The sequence below is a fragment of the Diplodia seriata genome (genome assembly GCF_021436955.1).
Source record: "Diplodia seriata strain FDS-637 chromosome Unknown scaffold_3, whole genome shotgun sequence".
NCBI classification, from domain to species: domain Eukaryota; kingdom Fungi; phylum Ascomycota; class Dothideomycetes; order Botryosphaeriales; family Botryosphaeriaceae; genus Diplodia; species Diplodia seriata.
The window spans coordinates 1,132,318-1,153,523 of NW_027117310.1; the positions used below are offsets into that span (position 1 = coordinate 1,132,318).

Consider the following 21,206-nt stretch of genomic DNA (forward strand, 5'->3'; position numbering starts at 1 on the left):
CCGTGTCTTAGGGCTGGCAAAAGCTTGGCCGCCACCATGAAGCGCCTCTTGTGCGAGATAGATGTGTTATGTGCTGTCACGGTACGGACTACTCCCGTGGCGATGGAAGGCTGTTCCAGAAGCCAGGTTTCCGGGTGAAACGCCGTCGTCGGTCTCCGAAACAAGAGGCTTGTTTCCGCTGCATCGTGGTGCTTGTCGTCACTTCACTTGCATAGCAGCAACAGCCTCGGCACAGCCATAGCAGGATATACTATCTATTCAAAACGACCAAAGATTCCAAAGCCAGAGAGGTGGGGGAAATGGAACAGAAATAAGTCGGTATCGAAAGGGAAACGGAGGCGTGTTTCCTTGCCATAGCCTCCACTGGTGGGCCTCTTCGGTCCAAACTTCCAGACCCCGGATTCGCTGTCTAGCGTGTTGCCTGAGTGACTAATCCACTCGACCCCTCCTCGGCGGATGCAATGCTGCGTCTTTGATATCGTCTCTCTCTCCACCTCATGATTGGAGAAAGATCATCACTGCTGTCAACAGATCAAAAGAGAGACGCCCAGTACGCCCGTAAGTCGGATACAATGTCATTTGCCAGATGAAGTCACTCCTCTGACGGGCGATGGCGGTGGTGAGAGCTGAGGGCTGAGAGCTGCGGGCTGGCGCCAACGCCGTTAGCCTTGCCGCTACCGGAGCGCTAGGCAACCGTTGCCGGTCTAGGTCCAATACTTTCCCCAACTCTGATACACCCGCTTTCTCGCACACTGCATCAGACCAACCAGCTCCACAGTGGCCCCTCTCAAGCCATTCCCGGACCTCGGTCCACCGCTGAGCCTATTCCCGCATCCACACCAATTCCGGCTTCGCGGCAGCTCCATCCGTTTGCCATCATTACTGATCGCCCGTCTATGCACTATGCTGGCCGACGTACAGTGATCGACGATGTTACCGCTCTTCCTACGTAGGCAGTCGAATCCAATATCCGTGAAGACGCGGCTTTTATAACGTCCAGATCTTGGATGCAACTGCCCATGAATAAGGTGCATTACCAAGGGCACCACCCTGAAATGCTGACAAGTGAGATGGCTTGAGGTTGTGAGCATGTGCTAAGCACGGGAGATGACTTGACTTGGGATAGCGCATTTCAAAGAGCATTGCCTCTTGTGGCAGGAAAAGGACCGGTTGCGGCGCAGAACACGAGGTGATGTTCGGCGGTCCGCATCCTCGCAGATCCTTGCAGTCCGAGCCTCTGACCATTCTTCTTGATATTAGCCTCAAACACTGGAATCGGACGTGGTCAGCAGGCTTCAGGCATGCCGGGGCCACGTTCGGAGCCATAGCGGCGGCAACGAGCACAGAAGGATTCAAGGATACCGCGGACAACGCCCAACTGGTGGAAGGGGCGAGGGCCGGCGCAACGGCACGTATGACGATCTCCTATCAGTGTTTCTCGACCTTCGGAAAACTACTGCGGCTCTTGCAAATGCAAGAGTAAGGCGAGAAGGCCAAGTATTAAAGGCGCTGTCGACCTCCCCGTTTCACTCACCAACTCACCCTCATCTTCCAACGTCGAGCTCCAGCTGCACCTCTCACTTCAGCAACTTTTCTTCGCCAAATCTCGCCTCCGCAACAATGGTTGCCGTCACCCCTCACATCCTTCTGGCGCTGGCCGCCACTGCCATGGCTTTACCCGCCAACAAGCCTACCCGCGTCGAGGCCCGCGCCCCGCAGTTCTCTATTCCTACTGGCAGTTTCGGTGGTAGCAGTTCCACCTCCAACGACGTCACCGACGGCGTATGCAAGCCCGTCACTTACATCTTCGCTCGTGGCACAACCGAAACCGGCAACATGGGCACGACTGTTGGCCCGGCGCTGCAGCAGAAGCTTGAGTCTGCCCTCGGCGCTGACAAGCTCGCCACCGAGGGCGTCAACTACGCGGCCGACGTCGCCGGCACCGTCGTCGGCAGTGTCTCACCCGGCCAGGCCGAGGGTAGCCAGAACTGCGCGAAGCTGGTCAAGCAGGCTTTGTCAAGCTGCCCGGACACCCAGATTGTCTTGGCTGGTTACTCTCAAGGTGCGCAGCAGGTGCACGGCTGCCTCATTGATTTGGACAGCAGCTCGGCCAGCAAGGTTGCAGTAAGCCTCCGCCCTTACCACCTCACTTGGACAACACTGACACCACGTTCCCTTTACAGGCTGCCGTTACCTTCGGCGACCCCCTCCAGGCTCAGGCCTTCAAGAACATCGATTCCAGCAAGACCAAGATCTTCTGCGCAACCGGTGATCTTGTCTGCACCAACCAGTTCATCATCACGCCTGCTCACCTGTCGTATGCGACTGCCAGCACTGGAGAAGCGGCTGAGTTCATCCAGAGCAAGCTCAGCTCTTGAACGACACTTTCGGATCATGAAGGAAACACAGCCAAGCAACAATGAGAAACGCCCATAGGGAATCAGATACGCATGTACACCTCTTCGCACTTCATCCTGATTGCCCGTCACCCGCACCCATGTCCTTACTATGAGCCCAAAGCCGATGCCTTTGTTCCACTTCCTATCCCTCACTTCTGTTGTTTTCACCACCAGCACACTTCGTACTCGTAGCTCTCTCCCTTAGATACTCTGTCGACCTTGCTGAGCAAGAGCCTTATGACTGTTTTGTAAGCATGGAAAGCAACAGCGAATTCGACCACGAACCTTCTTCTGCAGGCAGACCATACTCAGCTGAATTTCGAGAATGTTTAACTCGGAAAACCTCTCCCACAGCAAAACAGAACATAGATGCGGTAAGCAGCTGCGGCACTGTCCGGCCCGCTGAGGGTAAGCGTTAAATCAGAAATTGTGCTAACTTGCCCCCTTTTGGCTGATATCACACCACAATGAGCATTGCACCTGTCCCAAATCCCATAAAATTTCTCTGCTATACACTCCCATCACATGGCCCGGAAATTGCTCACCGCCTTCGCCCGTGTCCCACCCTGCAGCCCTGCATTGTTTCGCACCTCCTTCCTACTTCTAACTTCATGAATGCACTCGTCACCTGCTAGTTTCTCCCAAACTGCTGACATGCAGCGCCGGCATGGTCCCTGTCATGTCACATCAATCTGTGCCATCCTCCGATGGCCCTCCAACACTGCCGCCTGCACAACGGCACTACCGAGCTGCCGCCTACGCAGACTCTGGCTACCCGTCCTAGAAGTGGATGTGCAATGATGGAAACTCAGGTGGACGCCTTTCAGTTGCTCAACAAGCAGGCCTCCAAAGAATCCGACCTTTCGGAAACCGCGTAATCCGGGAGACAATATCCCACCCACGCAGGTAGGCGGAGACTATGTTGGGATGCTCATGTGTTACCTAACAGCCTACAACTATATCCGGATCTTTCGCTTCGACCAAGAATTTTAGATGGGGTACAAAGGAAGGAGAGTGAGCGAGCGGGGTAAGGCCGAAAGTTTGTTTGAGATCAATCCCTCGTGAATAAGGAAGAGAATAAAGGGGCTGGTAAGTATAAAGTGTAAGGTGATCGAGCTTCTTGGGCATGGGAAGGTAAGAAAAATCAAAAACGAACGCAGGGAAGTGACTACACGTCTTGGCTGAGGACACTGTTCAGCTACACTCCCTCATGCTTCCCTTCATTCTTTGTTTTCCAACATACAGCCTCCTTCCTCCCTTGTTCTTTCATCACCTACCCTACCCCGTGTCATCAAATCTGAAAAGTCCCCAGAAAGGAAAGTAAACCACACCGTCCATGACCGCGTACCTCATTTCCACATTCAATCATCCCCCTCATCCGAGCGCCGCCCTCATCACGCCCTAATCACTCCACCACCTCCAGTAACCACAATCACAAAATGCTCCAACACGTCCTCACTTTTCAGGTCATCCCTCCTTCTTCCCCCGTTCCATGCAACGCCGAAGATCCCCACAAGATCCACAGCCCCATCAAGACCATCAAACGAAGTGAGAGAAAGCAAAGAACAGTAAGACATATCCAAAGGTAACGTCCCGTCCCCCCAACAATCTCCAACGTCCACGCTGCCCATATCCACCGACACACGGTAAGTCCACCCAACAAATCGACGATCCAGCCAAAAAAAAAAAAAAAAATTTCAATCAAATCAGGTACGTCTTCATTGTACTTCCCCTTCCAAACGCTCTATAGTAAGTTAAAACACGAATCCCTCCCCCCTTCCTTGTTACCCTTCTCCCTTCCCATCTTGACAGATCCATCCCAAACCCTCAGACCCCCCAAAGACACGCCCATTCGATAGACCCCAACCCACAATGCAAAATGCCCAAAAACACCCGCCTGCACCGTCCGCGAGAGACAAAAAAAACGCGCCAGCCCAATGTAATGCTTCGCAAACGCCGCGGTACCCAATGACGATATGCTCGTGTACAAGAACAACTGAACTCAGAGAAAAGAAAGGGAGGTAAGAGATGACGAGCGGTATGTATACTCCACGAGAAACATCGCAATGCCCCCTCTTTCCCTCCCCTCCCCTCCCTCTCTCCTTCACTCCTCCCTTGCTCTCTCGTTCCCTCTCCCGATATCACAACAGGACGAAAGGTAAGGCAGAACCCAGAAGTCAAAGATGGGTATAAAGAACTCAAACCACCTCTCCCCATAGCCTCCCCTCCCCTCCCCTCTCTGCCTCCTTCTCACTAAAACATGCTCACCGCCTATGCTCCGGCAAATGATCGACCCCGGAAGTACTCGGCGAGGTGAACCATCCCTTCGTCTTCGCCCTCCCCTGGCCACCCTTACCCTTATCCTTCACTTCCATTTGCGGTCCTGCCCCTGCATTCACCTTTCCGGGGGATGGTTCCTTGCCAGCCGCCGCGGACGACGCCCCATCCGGAGGAGAACGAGGTTGAGATGGTAAGTCCGAGGGGGGAGAAGTGGACGTCTGCGCAGCCGGCGCCGCTGTCGCCGAGGTACCGCTTCCAGCACCTTCCGCAGACTCAAAAGCCACGAAAGGGGGGTGAGACGATGACGAAGCCGAGGGTGCGGTGGGCACGCCGTCCTCGTTGGCGTCATCCAACTCCAGATCGAACACCGACCCTTCTAGCCCGTTCTCTCCGTCCTCTTCTTCGTCCTCTTCCTCTTCCTGCTCTCCCTTCTCCCTGTCGCAAACACTACCATCGCCATCATCATCCTTCCCCTTATCTTCACCCACACCCTCTCTCTTAGGCAATTCTCCGCCAAACTCGTGCTTCGTCGCTTCTGGCGTCACTGGCGCCGACGATGCATCGCTCTCCACCAACGGTGCGGCAACTACGAGGAGCTGCGGATGCTCTTCGCCCACGTCGTCATGCTGATGGAGATGGTTCCTGGTTCGCCTCCGGCTGCCGGCGGCATTGCTTGTCCTCCTGTTCCTGTTGCTACCGTTACCACTATGAGCAGGCGAAACCGCCGAAGCCTTTCTCCTCGGCGGCAACGGCGGCGGAGGCGGGGATGCCGCATCGGAGACGGAATGGCGCGAAGCCGCTGAAGAGCTGGATTGTTTTCGCTGTTGTTGCGGCGAAGATGGGTGGCAGTGGTGATTGCCGGCTTCCTTCTCCTTCTCTTTCGACCCATCGACAGCGGCAGGCGTGGTGGCCGTTGGTGTCGGTGTGTTGCCGCCGCCGCCGCCGCCGCCCAACAACGAAGATGATGACGAAGTCGTCCTACTGTGACCGAGAAGCGGCGGCGCGTGCAAGGGATCTTCTCCTTCACCACCATCCTTGCCCACATGCATACCCACCGGGGCCGCCGTCGCGGCCGGAATTTGGATATCTGCTTCTACCAGGCTTGCATGCCCCCCATTATCCCGATGATAGCTACCGCCGTGCGCAGAATCAAACCCCTGGCTATTATCACCGCCTCCATTACCATTCGTACTACCACTACCCTGGGGCACCACAACGGATGATGAAGACGAAGCCGTCGCGCCAGGCGAAATGGGAGGTACGGGCTTCCTTTTGGCCAACCCCAGCAGCTGCGCGCTGCCTTGTACCCACTTGTTCTCCGGCTTCGCGGGCGGGGGAAGTGGCATTCCAGGAGGCGGGAGCGGCTGACCGCGGCCCATCGGAACGCTGATGGAACTGCTTCTCGATGGTGGCTGGCGGCTATTGTTATTGGTGTCCGGATATTGATTCTTCGGCGGAGACACGGAAGACGGCGTCGTGGCCTTGGCGGAAGAGATGGAAGAAAGGGGGGTGCTCGGAACCCGGTCCTGCTGGTGGTGTTCCTGTGTCTGGTGCGGCCTTGTCTCCGAATGCGTACTTTGACTCCACAAGGATGGCTGATGTGATTGATCATGAGGAGGACTGGAGGAGTGCGCCGGCGTGCCGGTAGCCGAGACGGTAGCGGATGACGGGGGCAAAGAGGGGGAAGGGTGAGCGGGTGTAGATCCAGGCTGAGGGGCGTTTGACTGCTGGCGCGAGGCGAACCATTTCTTAGCTGCTGAAGTGGCCGAGTTGAGCGACATGTTAAGCATCTGGCGCTTTTCCGACAGCGACGTCTTGCGGGACGAGAGGGAGCTTTTGGCACTCAGGTCAGAGTGGGCTGTGGAGTCTGTGGCTTGCGAGTATAGTGAGCTCTGTTCCGAGTTAGCGGAGAAGGCGGCTGGCTCGGGACGCAAGATGGGCTCGGTGTGCGAATGGACAAATTCCCCGAACAGGTCAGTAAAGCTGGCCGCATCCTCTTCAGTTCTGCCAAGCGACGGGCCTTGTTCTCGGGGCTCTTGGCTCGTTTCTGCCTCCTTTTGTGCCAACGATGGCTTCACCTCCCGGTCATCGTCGGCAGCCTTTTGTCTGGACATCTGCTTCGCGTCCTCTCCACTGTCAGACGTCTTGTTCTCTGACATATGCTTCAACCCTCCATGAGCGGACGCTTCGGCTAGGGGCCCAGAAGGCACTGCCGGAGAACCAACGGGAGATTCAACGGGGGAGGTTGGCAGTGAGCGTGACGAGATATCCTTGATTGCTGCAATGGCATCGTGCTGGTGCTTCTGCGGGCTCTTCTGCGCTTCCACGACTGCTGTATCTTGCGCCACCACCGGTCGTGCGATGGTCGCAAACGAGCCCGAGCGCATCGACCTGGGCTTCCCGGCCGACGCACGAACTTCGACGCCACTTGCGGAGGCGCTGTCGCTGGCGGTATTACCTGACATCACTGATTTTGCAGTCTTCCGGGATTTGAGGCTTGACACGTCCGACTCCCCCAGGTTCGGCATACTCATTGTCTTCTCGTCCTTGCGTGCAAAATGCGAAACAGCCGGCTCTTCGTGCACCGTCGACCCATCATCGATCGAGGCATCATCCATGGCAGGATCGTGCGCAGCATCATGAGGGACCGGAGCTTTGGTGGCATCTTCCCAAATGCCGCCCCGCAAAGGCTGGGCAATGGTATCGAAGAAAGGCATATCGTCCCAATTCGGCAGAACAAGCGTCTCAACCACGACTTCGCGGATCCGATTCTCAATAGCTCTCAAAATCATACCATACGTAATCTGGCGCGAGCTCACAATGGGCTCAATGGTCATTTCCATCTTCGGCGGGTGTTCAAACGTGATCCAGAGACGATTGCTGGGCGGAGGCTTCACGCGGACTAAGACGTGGCCTTCCAGCTTCTTGAGAATACCAGCAAGCACCATATTGACGTACCGCGCCTTGAAGCGCGAGCCGAGATCAATGCGGGCCACGGCGGCGATTTCAAGGCGGAAGTTGCCGTTGTACTTGATATCAGCCTCTGCAGTCAGGTCTCCATCGAGAGTCAGTTCGCGCAGCTTGGGATTTGTAATCATAGGGGCGCTGTCGCCCATGACGATGCGCTGGATGGTTATACTCTGGATGAAGGCAGGCTTGGCCACACGGGAGATCTTCTTGGTAATCTTGGTGCGGATGAACTCTTCAACATTGGGAGTTTTGTATAGGGCAAGAAAGACCCTGCCGGCCAGAGCATTGATCCACCGCGTCTGCAAGTTCTCCTCCGATGCATGCAGCTGCTGCACGAGCTTCACGACGTGTGGCTGGTCGGGGTGGAGCGGTGGGGAAATGGGCATGCCCGTCTGGCGCTCCTGGTTGCGCAGCAGGGCGAAGTAGAAGTCCTCCTTCTCCGAGCTGTTTTCCGAAAACAGGTAGAAGGGGCGGGACTCGGCCTCGGAGTCGGCGGCGTTGGGGGCGCGGCGCAGGCGGATGCAGTTGCGCTTGATCCAGAGCTCGCCCTCGGGAATGGCGTCGCCGCCGGCGTGGACGTCGACGATGCGGTGGGCCAGGGAGATGACGTAGCGCACCTCGACCTGCTCGGCGTCGTCGAAGAGGATCAGATGGCCGTGCCTTTCAGGGTGAGCAGGGCGGCGTGCTGGGGCAGGGAGCTGGGAGGCGAGACCAACCTGAGAACGACGAAGAAGACGTTGCGAGCCTTCTTCTGGGCCTTGGGGTTCTTGGCACCCTCCATGCTCGGGCCCTGGGCGCGGTTCCGCTCGAAGATGGTGCGGTACATGCTCTGGTAGACGCTGGGGCTCTCGACGCCGACGACGGCGCCGGCGGGGGTGGTGCGCTCGGGCGGCTTGCCGTTGACGCCGCCAGGGACATACTCGCGGCAGACGGCAAAGTAGCCGGCGGCGACGTCGGGCTCGGCCAGGCGGGCCCTGAGCTCGGGGGGGATGTTCGCGGGGTGGGCGTCGCGGAGGTGGTCGTCGGCCTGGCCATGGTGGGGACAGGCGAGCAGGGCGAGGTAGAGGGCGGCGGCGAGGCATATGGGCACGAAGGTGAGGCCGCCGATCACGTAGACCAGCAGGAAGGCGGCAAAGGTGGCCATGGTCGCGGTGGAGGAGCGGATGGATCAGCGGCGGCCATTGGGGACACGCAGCGCAGGTGGTCGGACAGCTGGAGAGGTGAGCGTGTCTATGCGTTCGCGCGCGGCCCGCGGATGACCAGGTTGCAGCCCGGCGAGCTAGCCGCCTGCCGCCTGCCACCTGCCAGCCCTGTTTTCCCGCGCCGTGCGCCCACCGCCGCCCATCACCCGCCCATCTCCACCGCGATCTCTTCCTTGGTGGCGCGCTCTCGCGCGGACGGGCGCTTCGGCCTGCGCGTGCTTCCTCAACGACCACCAAGCGATGCGCATCCGCTGTCGTCAGAGCGCGGTGGAGCTGGGCGATCCTGGATCGGAAGGGATCCCCGTCTGCGCCGGCCCGTCCCTTTTCCGCCGCCAGACTTCCGCTCTCCGACAGTCCTTGTGATGGCCTTCGCACTTTCTCTTGGGATTCCTTTGCTTCGTTGCCGTGTATCCGTCGGTCTTTGTCCCGAATCCGCTTCCCGAAACAGGGCGTCAACCCACTCCAGCCTCAGCTTCCCTCTCTCTTTGTGAAATCGGGTTGCACCTGTCTTTGTAAAATCGATCATATGCGTCCAGAGTCTGGCTTTAGCTCCCCCGTCTCTGTCCTTGTAAAACTGCCCTCTCACGCATCCTTTATGAGAATCACCCAGAATTGTTTGTTTCATAGCCGGCTGTCTGCTATCTGGTACCATGTCTTTTGTCCACTTGCCACCACGCGCTTACCCTCCGCGCCTTGAGACCCGCCTCCTTAGCCCTTTGTCCCAGCCATTCTTCCCGAAACAGGATGCCATCATATGTTGCTAAAGCCCCAGATGTTCTGCTCAACCTCCTTAAGCGGCAGCGGCCACCAGTCAGACTGCGGCTGCTTGAAGCGCACGAGCCGGCCCTGCACCTCGAGAACCCGGTACAGCCCCACAGCACGGCTTGGGCTCGTCACAAGGTCTTGGCCCATGAATGTCACTCCAGCAATGATGAACAGTATACATTGCATTTCATTGTTCCTTGACCATCGCTATGCTAAGGCTATGCTAACCTTATTACCCCAGAATTGTCCGCTATGCCAGCAAGCAAAAGAAAAACCGAGCAATGCCCTTCAGCTCCCACGATCAGAAGCCAATCTCGCCAGTTCCAACCCAGAATTTTTTTTTGTTTTTATTGTTTTTCGTGAAGGAAATCTTGAATGCCAATTGACGCAAATACACCAGGAGTTGGTCTGAAAATCGAATCAAGACAATGTATGCCGAAGCTGTCCAAGGCCCCATGCCATGCACAGCAAGCTCAATGGACGTAAAGGTTGAGACGCTCAGCCCTTGTTCTGGCTTAGCAAGCCTTCGTAGTGTTCATCCGCAGGCCAATCGTGAGCGACGCGGTGCATGTCGAATGCGTCGAACTCAGGCATGATCTCACGACCATAGTCACTGAAGGTGGTGTAGTGACGGCCGGGAATGAATTGATCATCATGAGGATACTTCGACTCCGAGTTCCAGAAGTCAGAAGCGAGTTTCTGGAAAGCCTTCTCACCAAATTCCATCGTGCCAGACTTCTCGGGGGCGATCTCGACAAACTTCTGGCGATGGTTGGGCAACTGGTAGTACGGACGGAGGTCGTCGTTACCCGTGAGCTCACTATTGATGGAACGGTCGTAGAGGACCGGCTCAGTGAAGTCGTAGCGGCTGGTGATGCAAGAACCGGGCATCGGATCAACGTCCATGCACTCAGCAAGCAGCTCGTCTTCCATGTCGGCGAAGTCAACAAGGTCGGCGTGAAATTCATCCATACCGTCATCGTTAGACGCAAGGTCCTGTAGGGCAAGCTGCATAGCCGAGTCAATGACAGGGTGAGCCACAAGTGAGCCCGGCTGAACCGGCTGAGCCGGCTGGGCCGTAGTCTGGGTAGCCTGAGGAGGCTGGAAGACAGTCTGCGCAGGCTGAACCGGCTGAGCTGCCATGGCGAGGGTCGCGGCGCCAGCGTTGTTGCTACTGCCAGTGTTGGAAGCGGCGGTCTGAGCAGGAATGCCGTAGCCACGACCGCGAACGAACGTCACCAAGTCGTCGACCGAAACTGTAGTGGTGAGATAACCATGGGGGAGGGAGGCAGTGTCGGGAATGAAGCGACGGATGAGCTGCCAGCCACTGCCGTTGTTGACCAACTCCCACCCAAGAGTGTTGAGATAGTTCGCACGGCTGATGATGCCAATGTGAGGACAAGCCAGGTTGAGGAAGCCATCCATAGGCGCATTGTCAGAGCCAACCTCATCGCGAATGGTGGAGTAAGCCTTGGCGATGATGGTCCATTTGGCCTTGACGTTTTCACCAGCCCACATCTCCTTCACAAAGCCGGACCTATCTTTCTGCTGAAACTTGTCGAAGACGGGTGAGATGTAGCCTGCGCCGTGTCAGCTGAGCTCAGATAACAAACGCTTTGTTCACTTACAGCGGAAGGCGACGAAGCAATTGAGGGTGCGCTTCTTCTTTGGCTGTTGCGTCGGAGCCGACTGCGATGCGCCGGCCTGAGTGACGCTTCCAGGGTGGTTGTGAGTGACCTGAGCGTTCGCGTTCACATTCATGGCGTTCTGAGGCAAGGCGTCCTGAGGCAAGGCGTTGTGAGGGATCTGGATGAGGCCCTGCGATATGAGGTGTTGCAGTTGGCTCTGGGTGACCGGAAACGTCATGGTCGGCGCCTGTTGAGCCGACATTGTAGTGATATGCCGACGGCGGGACGATGCAGTTCAAGGGAGGTCTTGACCGAGGCAGGCAGGTTGAGCGCCCGTAAGAAAGTGGAACAAAGAGAGTTGGGTGTCCGGGGGATGGTCAGTCTCGAAGCTTTGAGAGCACTAAATGCGCCAGCTATGGTGGCTTGTGCGCGGCGGGCACAAAGAACAGTGCCTCTATCACTTTGGCTGCCCTAGTCACCTGCCCTGGCTTTTCTCAAGGTTCACCGCCCACGCCACCAACTAGAAAAAGCTTAATGTTGCTGCTGCTATGCCTACGGCAGCGTCTCACCTGTCGTCATGTCTAAAGCACTCTATGATCCTTAAGACGCGGGAGCTGTTCAACTTCAAGGCGCCTTTGCTGCCTGACATCATGTTCGTGCACAATGCGCAGGTTGATACTGCGCCTCGCATTGCGCTTTGCGTCACCGACAATGATACTGACCACGACAGAATGAACTCTGAACCGGGATCATCACAGCACTTTGGCGGCGTGTTGCTGTGGGTTAAGGGTACCAACCTTACTTTGTGATTTATGGGCTTTCAGTGCCCACAAACCACCACGCCAAGCATCGCCGACTCGCCGACACTGACAAACACAACGGGAAGGCGCGCGCACGGTGCCCCTCCTCTTGGCTGCTACCTAGCTGGCCCCACCGCGAACGCCTTCTTCCCTCTACCTCTTTCACTCCTCAGCACCGTACCATAGCATCGTACCATAACACCAACGTCATGGACGGCATGTCGAGCAAGCTTTGGAAACCTACACGTGGCTTGATTCCCATCGAGGGATACCTTGCCTCACCCGTTCAGCCGGACTTCGATGCGCTGCAGCGCACCGAAATGGAAGACGACCCACCTGGACCTCCCCGTGGCTCACCGGAGCATATATCCCGCCTTCTCATGGACCTCGACACGCTTCGCGATCTTTATGTCTACCATTCGGATACGATCACTCTGGACATTAAGGAACTCTTCCAAAATGTTATGGAAGAGTGCCTTGATCTTCTGAACCCGCCCGATTCCATTCACGATGTCACCTGCCGTACTGAGTTTTTCAAGATCGTTCGGGAAGTCGCTGTACAGGTCACGGGTCTCATTGAGAAGCGCGCTCATCTGAGGACGAGTGCTCTTGTTCTTCCCAGAGTTTTGACGCGCCTCCTGGAGAAGACCAACGGTTATCAGGAGGGACTCCCGCGGTGGTCGCAATTCCTCTGTTTCAACGCCCCTGGCGCCACGAAACTTCGATTAGACGATGCACCGGGTTTGCTACAAACTTTACGTCGTGGCTACCAAGTCGTTCCACAAGGCGGCATCGGTATCCTCCGCAACTGGGACACTGAGATTTACCAGATCAGCACCGCGATCGATCAGCAGACCGAATACACCACATGGAGCGGCCGATTCGAGTGGGGTATATTTTCTCAACACAGACTTGCGCTTGGCATCCGTAGGTTTGATCCGGGTATTACCAGGCCGTCACCGTGGTGTAAGGACCAGCGGTTCACAGCCAACACCATGCCGAAAGGAATCAACCTTTTCCGACAGGAGTTAGAAGTGTTAGACCAGTGGATTGGTAAGTTTCAAAGTTCCAAGTCTCTTTTCATTAGCTTGTCAGGCTGACAGTAATCTTTGTAATAGGTGAAGCGCTCGTTGATGCCATAGAGATCGTAGATCCTTTCAACGCAGTCGCCAAAGACGACTATGAAGAGGATGAAGACGACTATGACCTCGGCTCGACCTTGTCCAAAAACATCTGGACTTACGATGAAATGAAATATAGGCAGGACGAGCCTGATGACGATGAGGCTTTCGGCTTTGTCGTGGTTCAGCGCTTTATCCGAGACGAGGATCTTGAGCGTCTCCGCGAATTCGACAGCATGACCGCGGAACAACGCAACCAGTTGATGCCGGCGGCTTCAGGTCCCAATGCGGCATCCTCATCGCAAGCTGGACCATCTACTGCTGCCGGTCCTCAAGCCGGCTCCTCTGCTCAGCCTACTTCTTCTACTCAACCTTGATTTTCATACTTAGCGTCCACATTCTGAGCACACACACGTCCCCCAACACACGCGTCCCCCAGCACACACGTCCCCCAACACACACGTCCCCCAGCACACACGTCCCCCCATCTGCTTCACCGCCGTATGGGATTCTGAACAATCGTGTACTACTGTTCGCTTCAACAGCGTGCGGACTTTATAGATAGAAAACTCCGTAGATAGAAAATCAAGACTCTATCTCAATCTTTGCGATATATGAAAAGCTTGACGTGACTGACAATCCCAGCATCCATGAATCGCAAATCAAAGGAAGTAGTATCCTTGCCTACGACACAATGTCGCAAAGTACTGTAATGGTCCCGGTCGAGAGGACATTATATTGCAATTAGTTAATATAATAGAGGTCGCAATTGGTGGCGCGTTCCAGCGGGTGACAGAAGAGTTAAGATCTCTGTGCTCTATCGAAGACGCAACACTCTTTCTATAGGTAGTTTAATACAAGATCCGGACGTAAATGTGGACATTGAAAACTGATATCTACGTCCGGACCTTGTATTTAGTTACCCATCCCATGTAAGCATGGTGCAGTATTCCTGTGGGTTGGCTTCACCTGCCGTGGCGTGAGCGCGCCTTGGAAAAATGAAAAGAAAAAGGTGCCCGGTCGCAAAGGGCTCCCGCTGGTGAAACGCGCGGAGTTGACCGCTCACTTTACTGTTCGGCCTCCATCAAGGTCGGCGGGTCAGCCACTGCAACGCCGACTTTCCATCTCCTTCGGCAGACCAAAACTGAGGTGGCGGGGCCCGCTAGGCAGCAGCTAAGAGGCGGGCACTGGAAGCTGGGTGGCCGCCATTTCGAGGAGTACGCAATGGGCATTGGAAGTTTAGAGTGACTGAAAATTGCAGAGCACCACGCCAAGCATTGCCGCCTCTCCGACGCCGACAAACACAGCGAGCAGGTGCGCGCACGGTGCTCTTTGGCCCAAGGCAACGGCCCGTTGCCGGGCAACGGAGCTGGAGGGCGGGCGGCGGGCAAGCGGCGGTCGGCGACTCCGAATGTTCGCTGCCTCGGGCACGCCAACCATCGCTTGCCGGCGGCAGCTGCGACCGGGCAGGCAAAATTTTCACAGTGGCAGCAACCTTTCACTCGCCCGCATGAGCGGGCGCTCATGCCTAGGGCAGGTAGGTTCCGCTGCGCGCCGGGACGCGGCCGGCGTGCGCACCGCAACCGCACCTGTCAGTCACCACCCAGTCCCCACCAGTCCCCACAGCTGGGCGTACCCCGCTGGCGCCGCACACCCGCTAGGGCCCGCCGAGAGCCTAAACCAACGTCGCTCGCTGGAAATTAGGCCCAATCTCCCGCCGCTACGCGACTCCGCAGTGCTGCACCAGTTCCCAACTTGTCCCCCACCCACCCTGAGCCCGCGAGCCCGCGCTGCAGCGGCAGCGGTAACAGCGTGTTTTCGCGCCCGCGAGAGCACTTCTGCCGCGCCCCGGCGGCCGCCAGCAACCTCGTTCGCGCTCGCCGTCCAATGAGGCTGCGCCCACGCGGCCACCGCCCATGCCCGTCATCACTTCAACGCAATTCCGCACGCACGTCCGCCACCGCCACTTTCATACCCGCACCTCACCCATTAAGTGTCCATCTAGCGGCACGAAGGCTCCGACGAGCGAACAGAAGACGATGGCAGTCTCGACACTTTATCAATGAAATACAACTCCTCCATACTGCATGATCCTGAGAGCACTGACGCAACTCGCTCCTGGAGCAGCCTCCAACGCACCCAAACTGGAGATTCATGCAATTGATGTGCGATCCATTTGCGTAAATTGAACGGCAAGGGCGGCCCGAGCAGCCCGCTTATTCCAGGCGAACGCAGCTATCTACACGGAATGCCGCTGCCTACCGCTTCCCACTCGCTCAGCTTACTCTTCCATTGACTTTGAATGTTCCTTTCACTTGGTAGTGTGGTCCGCAAAACTCCGCCACGAGCGCAAAAAGCGGCCTCCCTGATTTTGTACGTATCGTTGTACATGTATTTTCTACCTTCGTACCTTCATGCGTGCTGCCTTGATTTCTAAGCATATTCACACGGACAAGGACAAGTAGAAGAGGAAGGAGAAGGAGGGTAATAAGCGGAACGAGCAGATGGTAGTAGATGGTAGCATCCCACGTAGATTGGGTAGGCTTCCCCGGCCGCCCTCACAACCCTCATAGTGCGATCGGCAAAATAAGTTGCCATTTGCCTGTACGATTTTTTACTCCCCTAGCCTCTTAGCTAGTCGCCAACTGCCCTAGCAGTAGCCGGGAGATCTTGCTGATGTCGCGTTCTCTAGCGTCTGTGCGGAGGTATGAGCGGAGCGGGGATGTGAAACAATGTTTCGACAGCGGGGAATTGTTGCGGAGACCGACTGCTGGTTTAGTATTAGTCCCCACGCACATTGGCCTGATCGCTGCTTTACGCTTACAGAAGCAGCCAAGCTGCATCGGCATATACCATACAGCTGGGTTTGCAATCGTCATATAACCTGGATGGAGAACGCAAAAGAGCACGGCATTGTAATTTTGTTCTGCATTTCATTGATCGTTCTGTCATGGCTTCAAGCTAACCAGCTGGAGCATCTATCGACACGCCAATATCCATCCTTTTCGCCCTTTCTTTACTCCCGATGCTTGCAAATCCATCAAGCCCCCGGCGGCGAACTACACAAATCCCACAGCTGATAGAGGAAGGACCTTTCAAGCAGAAGAGCCGGCCCTCCACTTCTCCCCAGTCAACTTCTCGTACGCCTCGAGGTACTTCTCGTGTGTGCCGCGCACAACCTCCTCGGGCATATCAACGTCGTCCTTGCCCTTCAGTCCGTTTGACGTCAGCCAGTCGCGCAGGTATTGCTTGTCGAAGCTGTCCTGGCCCTTGCCAACGGCGTACCCATCGGCGGGCCAGAATCGGCTGCTATCGGGCGTCAGAACCTCATCTACGAGAACGACTTCGCGGTTGGGGTCGGCCGGGTCGAAACCGAACTCGAACTTGGTGTCGGCGATGATGATGCCGCGCTCACGCGCGTACGCGGCGGCTTCGTTGTAGAGCGACAGCGCGAGCTCCTCGATGCGGGCGGCCGCGGCGCCGCCGACAATGGCGGCGGCACGCACGCGGGTGATGTTCTCGTCCTTGCCGCCAACCTCGGCCTTGGTGGAGGGCGTGTAGATGGGCGTGGGAAGCTGCTGGGATTCCTGCAGACCGGCGGGAGCGGGCTCGCCATGGATGGTGCCCGAGCGCTTGTACTCGGCCCAGGCACTGCCAGTGATGTAGCCGCGCACAATGGCTTCGATGGGGAAGATGGAAAGACGCTGCACCTGCATCGAGCGGCCCGTGAGCGTCGAGAGCTGGCCGGGCGAAAGGGTCGGGCTAGCAGCCGTGATGGCCGGGGGCAGGTCCGAGGAGATGAAGTGGGTGCGGAGAGAGGGGATCTGCGCGCGCAGGTGGCGGAACCAAAAGGTGGAGAGATTGGTGAGAAGCGCGCCTTTCTCGGGAACACCCTGATGTGACGTGTTAGTCGTAGTGGTTGGAGAGGGAGGGGCTGAAGAGTCGGCACGGGGCGGATAGTTGAGGGGAGACTTTGCTATGAGCTGCAGGTATTGGAAGGAAGACAACGCAGGTTCGCTGGGAGGCTGGAAAAGAGGGAAGGAAAAGGTGAATGCCAGAGTACTATGTTTCAGATGTGCGAGCAAGAAAGTTGGAGCCAGAGTTGCATACATCAGAGCAAAGGCCGAGATGGAAGCCGCAGAGTCCATCACCGCAGTAAAAGGTGGGGAAAGGAAACAGTAGAAGCAGGAGATGATTGACGCGAAGGAGAGAGTAGAAGAAAACGAAGATAGGGTTTCGAAAAGAAACGCGAGGCAGCAGGAAGCTTACATTCCTCATGATGACATCGTAGGCGCTGATGCGGTCGGTTGCCACGAACAGCAGCGTCTTGCCGTCGATCTCGTAGACATCGCGCACCTTGCCGCGCGCCAGCAGCTTGAAGCCATGGTCCTCCAGATTGGTGGACACGACCGCAGTAGTAGCCGGGTTGATGGTCGACATCTTTTCAGTTCAGAACAAGTTCAGGTCGAACGGGGCGTTGTTGAGTCAAAGTAGCAGAGGTTGACGATTTCCGGAGAAAATCTTCGGCTATATGGCGGCCACCTCTTTCGTCGCCGTTTGACCGCGGTGGAGGGAATCGGGTGTAGTGGGACAAGTGAAGTCGAAGTCAATCGCGCGAAATGGAGAAGATGGCGACTGGATCTGCGAGTGAGTGTTCGGCTATCGGCAGCGCGCGCGTTCGTGGCAGAAAGAGTGTGTTAACCAGCGATAGCCAACCACAGCACCCGTGCTGTGCATCACACCTGCATTTTCCTAGCAAGAAAAAGAAATGAACAGACGCTAACACGTCATAACATCTTGGAGTCAGATCTGAAGCTCTTCTTCCTGGCCTTTTTGATGGAAATACTCGTAGGCGGCGTCGAGCAATGACATCTCGCGATACTGCAAAACGACCCACCGACGAACGCAATTTGGTACGCACTTTTCAGAGAAGGCTTTTGTCGAAAGATTTGTTGATCTAAAGCCACATCAAGGTAGCCTCGGATCGGAGAGTATGTTTTCCAATGTACAGCACATGAGTTGTACCAAGGCGTGTGAAAATTTATCGTACAAGATCATAGCCAGCCCGATCTACACACCTCATACAACCCGCACGGCCTATCAATACGGGACAGCACCATGACCACATCTTCCTCATACAACAGAGCGGAGCAAAGCCTAAACGTACCCTGTCTAACGCCGTCCAATGTACACTTCTCCACAGGACGCCTGTTGTGAAATCACGAAGAATAACGCCTTTTTCTTTTTTGTTCGCAGCACCAGATGAAACCAACGCTTATACATGAGACGTGGCTCCCATGAGCTTGAGAGCACTCTCATATGTACCGAACATGATGGCTGCGCTGGGAACCACACGCAGAAGGTGGGGAGTCAGACCGCCGTACAAGCCCAGCAGGCCCTCTTCCTTGGCCACAAGCTTGAAGCATTGGACGAGACCAGTGTATTTATGGTGGCCGTTCTCCATGGGCGCCAACCGCAACCGCGTCCGCACAACCTGGGATCTTCATCAGCAATTGCTCTCGCGGATGCACTCCTGTTGAATCGCTTACCTCGTGAGGGTATGTCAGAATCGTCGCGATGAACTTTGCAAATCCGGCTGCACCCAAACCTCCAGTCCACTGGACCGTCTTGTCCCACACGTTAGGCTCGCGACCGGAAGCCTCAAACCTCTGCTGCCTGTTGGCCAGCCCAATCTTCATCTGTTCATACAGCACCCACTGCATTGTGCTCTCCGACACACCCAAGTAGCTCGCGGTGAGGCCCTTGTACAGTCCGCGGATGCCCTCCTGCCGAATGGTCTGCATGGTACAATCCAGCGCATTCTTGTACTGCCTGCCGCCCTGGGACTTTGCGTGGGACTTGTCCAGCTGCAGCCTCGTCTTGACGAGCCAGATCGGATTTGTCGCGGTCCCCGTCACGACACCGGCGGTTGCTGCGGCAAAAAGATGCACCCACGCCGATTCTTTTCCGTCGTTGAAGTACGTGCTGAGCACGCGCTTTCCGTTGCCGTACGTGTAGAAGTTGATCGCGCGCGCAGGAACCACGCCAACTAGGTTGGGGCCTAGTCCTTTAAACAGCGCGCGCCAGCCTTCTGTCCGCGGGATAGCGAAGAGGATCTGAAACGTTTCCCGGAAGTGGAGGAGTGCGCTACGCGTAAACGACATAGATGATGGCGAAGGGACGCCGCGGGCAGCTCGGGAGGCAAGCAATTGTTGGTGGTAGTAGTCAGACTGTAACCGGGTTTTCAACACGTCGAACGGCGCAGTCAGGGTTGCAGCGGCTGTACCGCCCATTCTGATGAGAGAGCTCTGTCAGCTAGTGCTAGAAAAAGCCGGCAGAGGCTCACGTACGCGCCAGCTACGAAATGCGCCCATGACTTGGCGAAGGGCGAGGATTTTGCCGCCACCTGAAGGTCATTGGAGTCTTTCGGGAGCAGAGGATCTCCGCTCTCGCGCGGCTGCGGCAATGGACTCTGCTCGATGGCAGACCGCGCCACCCCGAGCGGGCGGTTGTCCTGGGCGGATTCGAGGGTCATATACGATGCCGACTAAGTTGTTACGGAGGTCAGGCGTGAGGATCGGCGGGCGCGGTTGCGGAAATTGACGGGGAGGCGTGCCGCGCAGTGCTTGGATGAGTTCTGGGGCCAGAGGGGGCTGTATGTGCAATATTGTAAAGTGGCAACAGGAAAATCGGAGAACGGTGGATATGGCGCGACGAGATAGCTCTGCTGCGGAGGGCGCGGTCGAGAAATTCCTTCGGCGACGCACACCCCGGTCGAGCCGGCGTCATGCATCGCTCGCCGCTGCACTAGAGCTCCGATCGATCAGAGCTCCGTTGCCGGACGACCCCTCCACCCAAACCACCTATTTTCCGGGGACTCTCATTCGTGACACGAAGCTATGCGGTCTACAGCAGTACTTAGCGCTCCAGGCTTCTGGAAGCGTAGCATGGACGAGCTTCGCCGTCGATCCAACACAGGCACGCCCGACACTTTGCCGCCGCCACACGCTTCAGCTTGCTAATCCGCGGCGGTGCAGTTTTCCAGCTCGAGGCCATGAAAGGCGCCGCGCCATTGCCGCTCGTCACCTTCTCCGACCCCTCGTCCATTGGCGACTGCAAGCGCATGTCCGACGCCGACATTGGCGGCTACTCGGAGACCAATCTCGACTTCGTCCCTCAATCGGGCGCTTCGCCGCCGCATGCACGCTTCCACGGGAACATATCCATCCAGCTGCCCCAGAATAACCCCCATGTTTCTCGAACCGGCTTTGCTGGTTTGAGGACGCGCGATCGCCCGCCGACCCTCTTTGGCAAGTCGTTGTTCGACCTCGATCCGTACCGGTACTTGGCATTGCGCGTGAAGTCGGACGGCCGCAAATACTTTGTGAACGTGCAGACCGAGTCGGTCGTACCGACGGACCTGCACCAGCATCGTCTGTACGCGCGTAAGCCGGGCGAGTGGGAGACGGTGCTCATCAAGCTGAGCGAGTTTGTGCGGACAAACCACGGCATGCCGGTCGAGCCGCAGAGAGAGATGATGAGGCAGAGGGTGCGCTCGGTGGGCATCAGCTTGACGGACAGAGTGCCTGGGCCCTATGAGCTCTGCATTAACAAGATATGGGCCACCAACGAGCTGAGTGAGAGCGAAAGCGAAGAAGATGCCCGGGTAGACGAGATTACCAAGGCGCCGTCGGAGGAGCCGAAAGCTCTATGAGTGGTGAGTTTACGCGTTAACCTGGGTTTTGAATTCGGCGTTCGGAGCGTAGAGCACAACAACAAGCGTTGAACTAGTTGTGGAGGGACAGTTGAGCATGGTCGAGCGCATCATAGGTAATTGCAGATTGGCAGGGTCAGCTGCAAGGTTTGGGGAAGAGTCCGTTCGGGAGTCTCGGAAACTTTCCTGAACGAGTGCTCAAGTAAATTGTAGATAATTGCGCCTATCCAAATACATCTTTCTGTGCCGAGTCGTAGACATGCTGGTGGGCGCAGAGCTCAGGTCCAAGCTCCCGCGGTGGGCGTGCGAGCTACGCCGCGACGCCTT

General features: G+C 56.7%; 7 protein-coding genes across 7 annotated transcripts; 3 read left to right on the forward strand and 4 right to left on the reverse strand.

Annotated features, from left to right (window-relative positions):
• Positions 1 to 1,620: 1,620 nt before the first annotated feature.
• Positions 1,621 to 2,378, forward strand: SLS55_003061 (uncharacterized protein; the record flags this gene model as incomplete). The annotated part of the gene is made up of 2 exons (XM_066774541.1): positions 1,621 to 2,124; positions 2,184 to 2,378. The coding sequence occupies 2 exons, from the start codon at positions 1,621 to 1,623 to the stop codon at positions 2,376 to 2,378; spliced, it is 699 nt and encodes a 232-aa protein (XP_066634660.1).
• Positions 2,379 to 4,663: 2,285 nt separating this feature from the next.
• SLS55_003062 (uncharacterized protein) lies at positions 4,664 to 8,793 on the reverse strand (the record flags this gene model as incomplete). The annotated part of the gene is made up of 2 exons (XM_066774542.1): positions 4,664 to 8,309; positions 8,366 to 8,793. The coding sequence occupies 2 exons, from the start codon at positions 8,791 to 8,793 to the stop codon at positions 4,664 to 4,666; spliced, it is 4,074 nt and encodes a 1,357-aa protein (XP_066634661.1).
• Positions 8,794 to 10,114: 1,321 nt separating this feature from the next.
• SLS55_003063 (uncharacterized protein) lies at positions 10,115 to 11,506 on the reverse strand (the record flags this gene model as incomplete). Its single annotated transcript, XM_066774543.1, has 2 exons — positions 10,115 to 11,196; positions 11,245 to 11,506. 2 exons carry the CDS (start codon positions 11,504 to 11,506, stop codon positions 10,115 to 10,117), a joined length of 1,344 nt encoding a protein of 447 aa, XP_066634662.1.
• Positions 11,507 to 12,253: 747 nt separating this feature from the next.
• Positions 12,254 to 13,542, forward strand: SLS55_003064 (uncharacterized protein; the record flags this gene model as incomplete). The annotated part of the gene is made up of 2 exons (XM_066774544.1): positions 12,254 to 13,097; positions 13,163 to 13,542. 2 exons carry the CDS (start codon positions 12,254 to 12,256, stop codon positions 13,540 to 13,542), a joined length of 1,224 nt encoding a protein of 407 aa, XP_066634663.1.
• Positions 13,543 to 16,260: 2,718 nt separating this feature from the next.
• Positions 16,261 to 17,605, reverse strand: ADE1 (Bifunctional purine biosynthetic protein ade1; the record flags this gene model as incomplete). The annotated part of the gene is made up of 2 exons (XM_066774545.1): positions 16,261 to 17,058; positions 17,435 to 17,605. The coding sequence occupies 2 exons, from the start codon at positions 17,603 to 17,605 to the stop codon at positions 16,261 to 16,263; spliced, it is 969 nt and encodes a 322-aa protein (XP_066634664.1).
• An 835-nt stretch (positions 17,606 to 18,440) lies between these two features.
• Positions 18,441 to 19,539, reverse strand: RIM2 (Pyrimidine nucleotide transporter, mitochondrial; the record flags this gene model as incomplete). The annotated part of the gene is made up of 3 exons (XM_066774546.1): positions 18,441 to 18,659; positions 18,715 to 19,232; positions 19,512 to 19,539. 3 exons carry the CDS (start codon positions 19,537 to 19,539, stop codon positions 18,441 to 18,443), a joined length of 765 nt encoding a protein of 254 aa, XP_066634665.1.
• A 680-nt stretch (positions 19,540 to 20,219) lies between these two features.
• SLS55_003067 (uncharacterized protein) lies at positions 20,220 to 20,879 on the forward strand (the record flags this gene model as incomplete). The annotated part of the gene is made up of 1 exon (XM_066774547.1): positions 20,220 to 20,879. The coding sequence occupies one exon, from the start codon at positions 20,220 to 20,222 to the stop codon at positions 20,877 to 20,879; it is 660 nt and encodes a 219-aa protein (XP_066634666.1).
• Between the last annotated feature and the right edge of the window lie 327 nt (positions 20,880 to 21,206).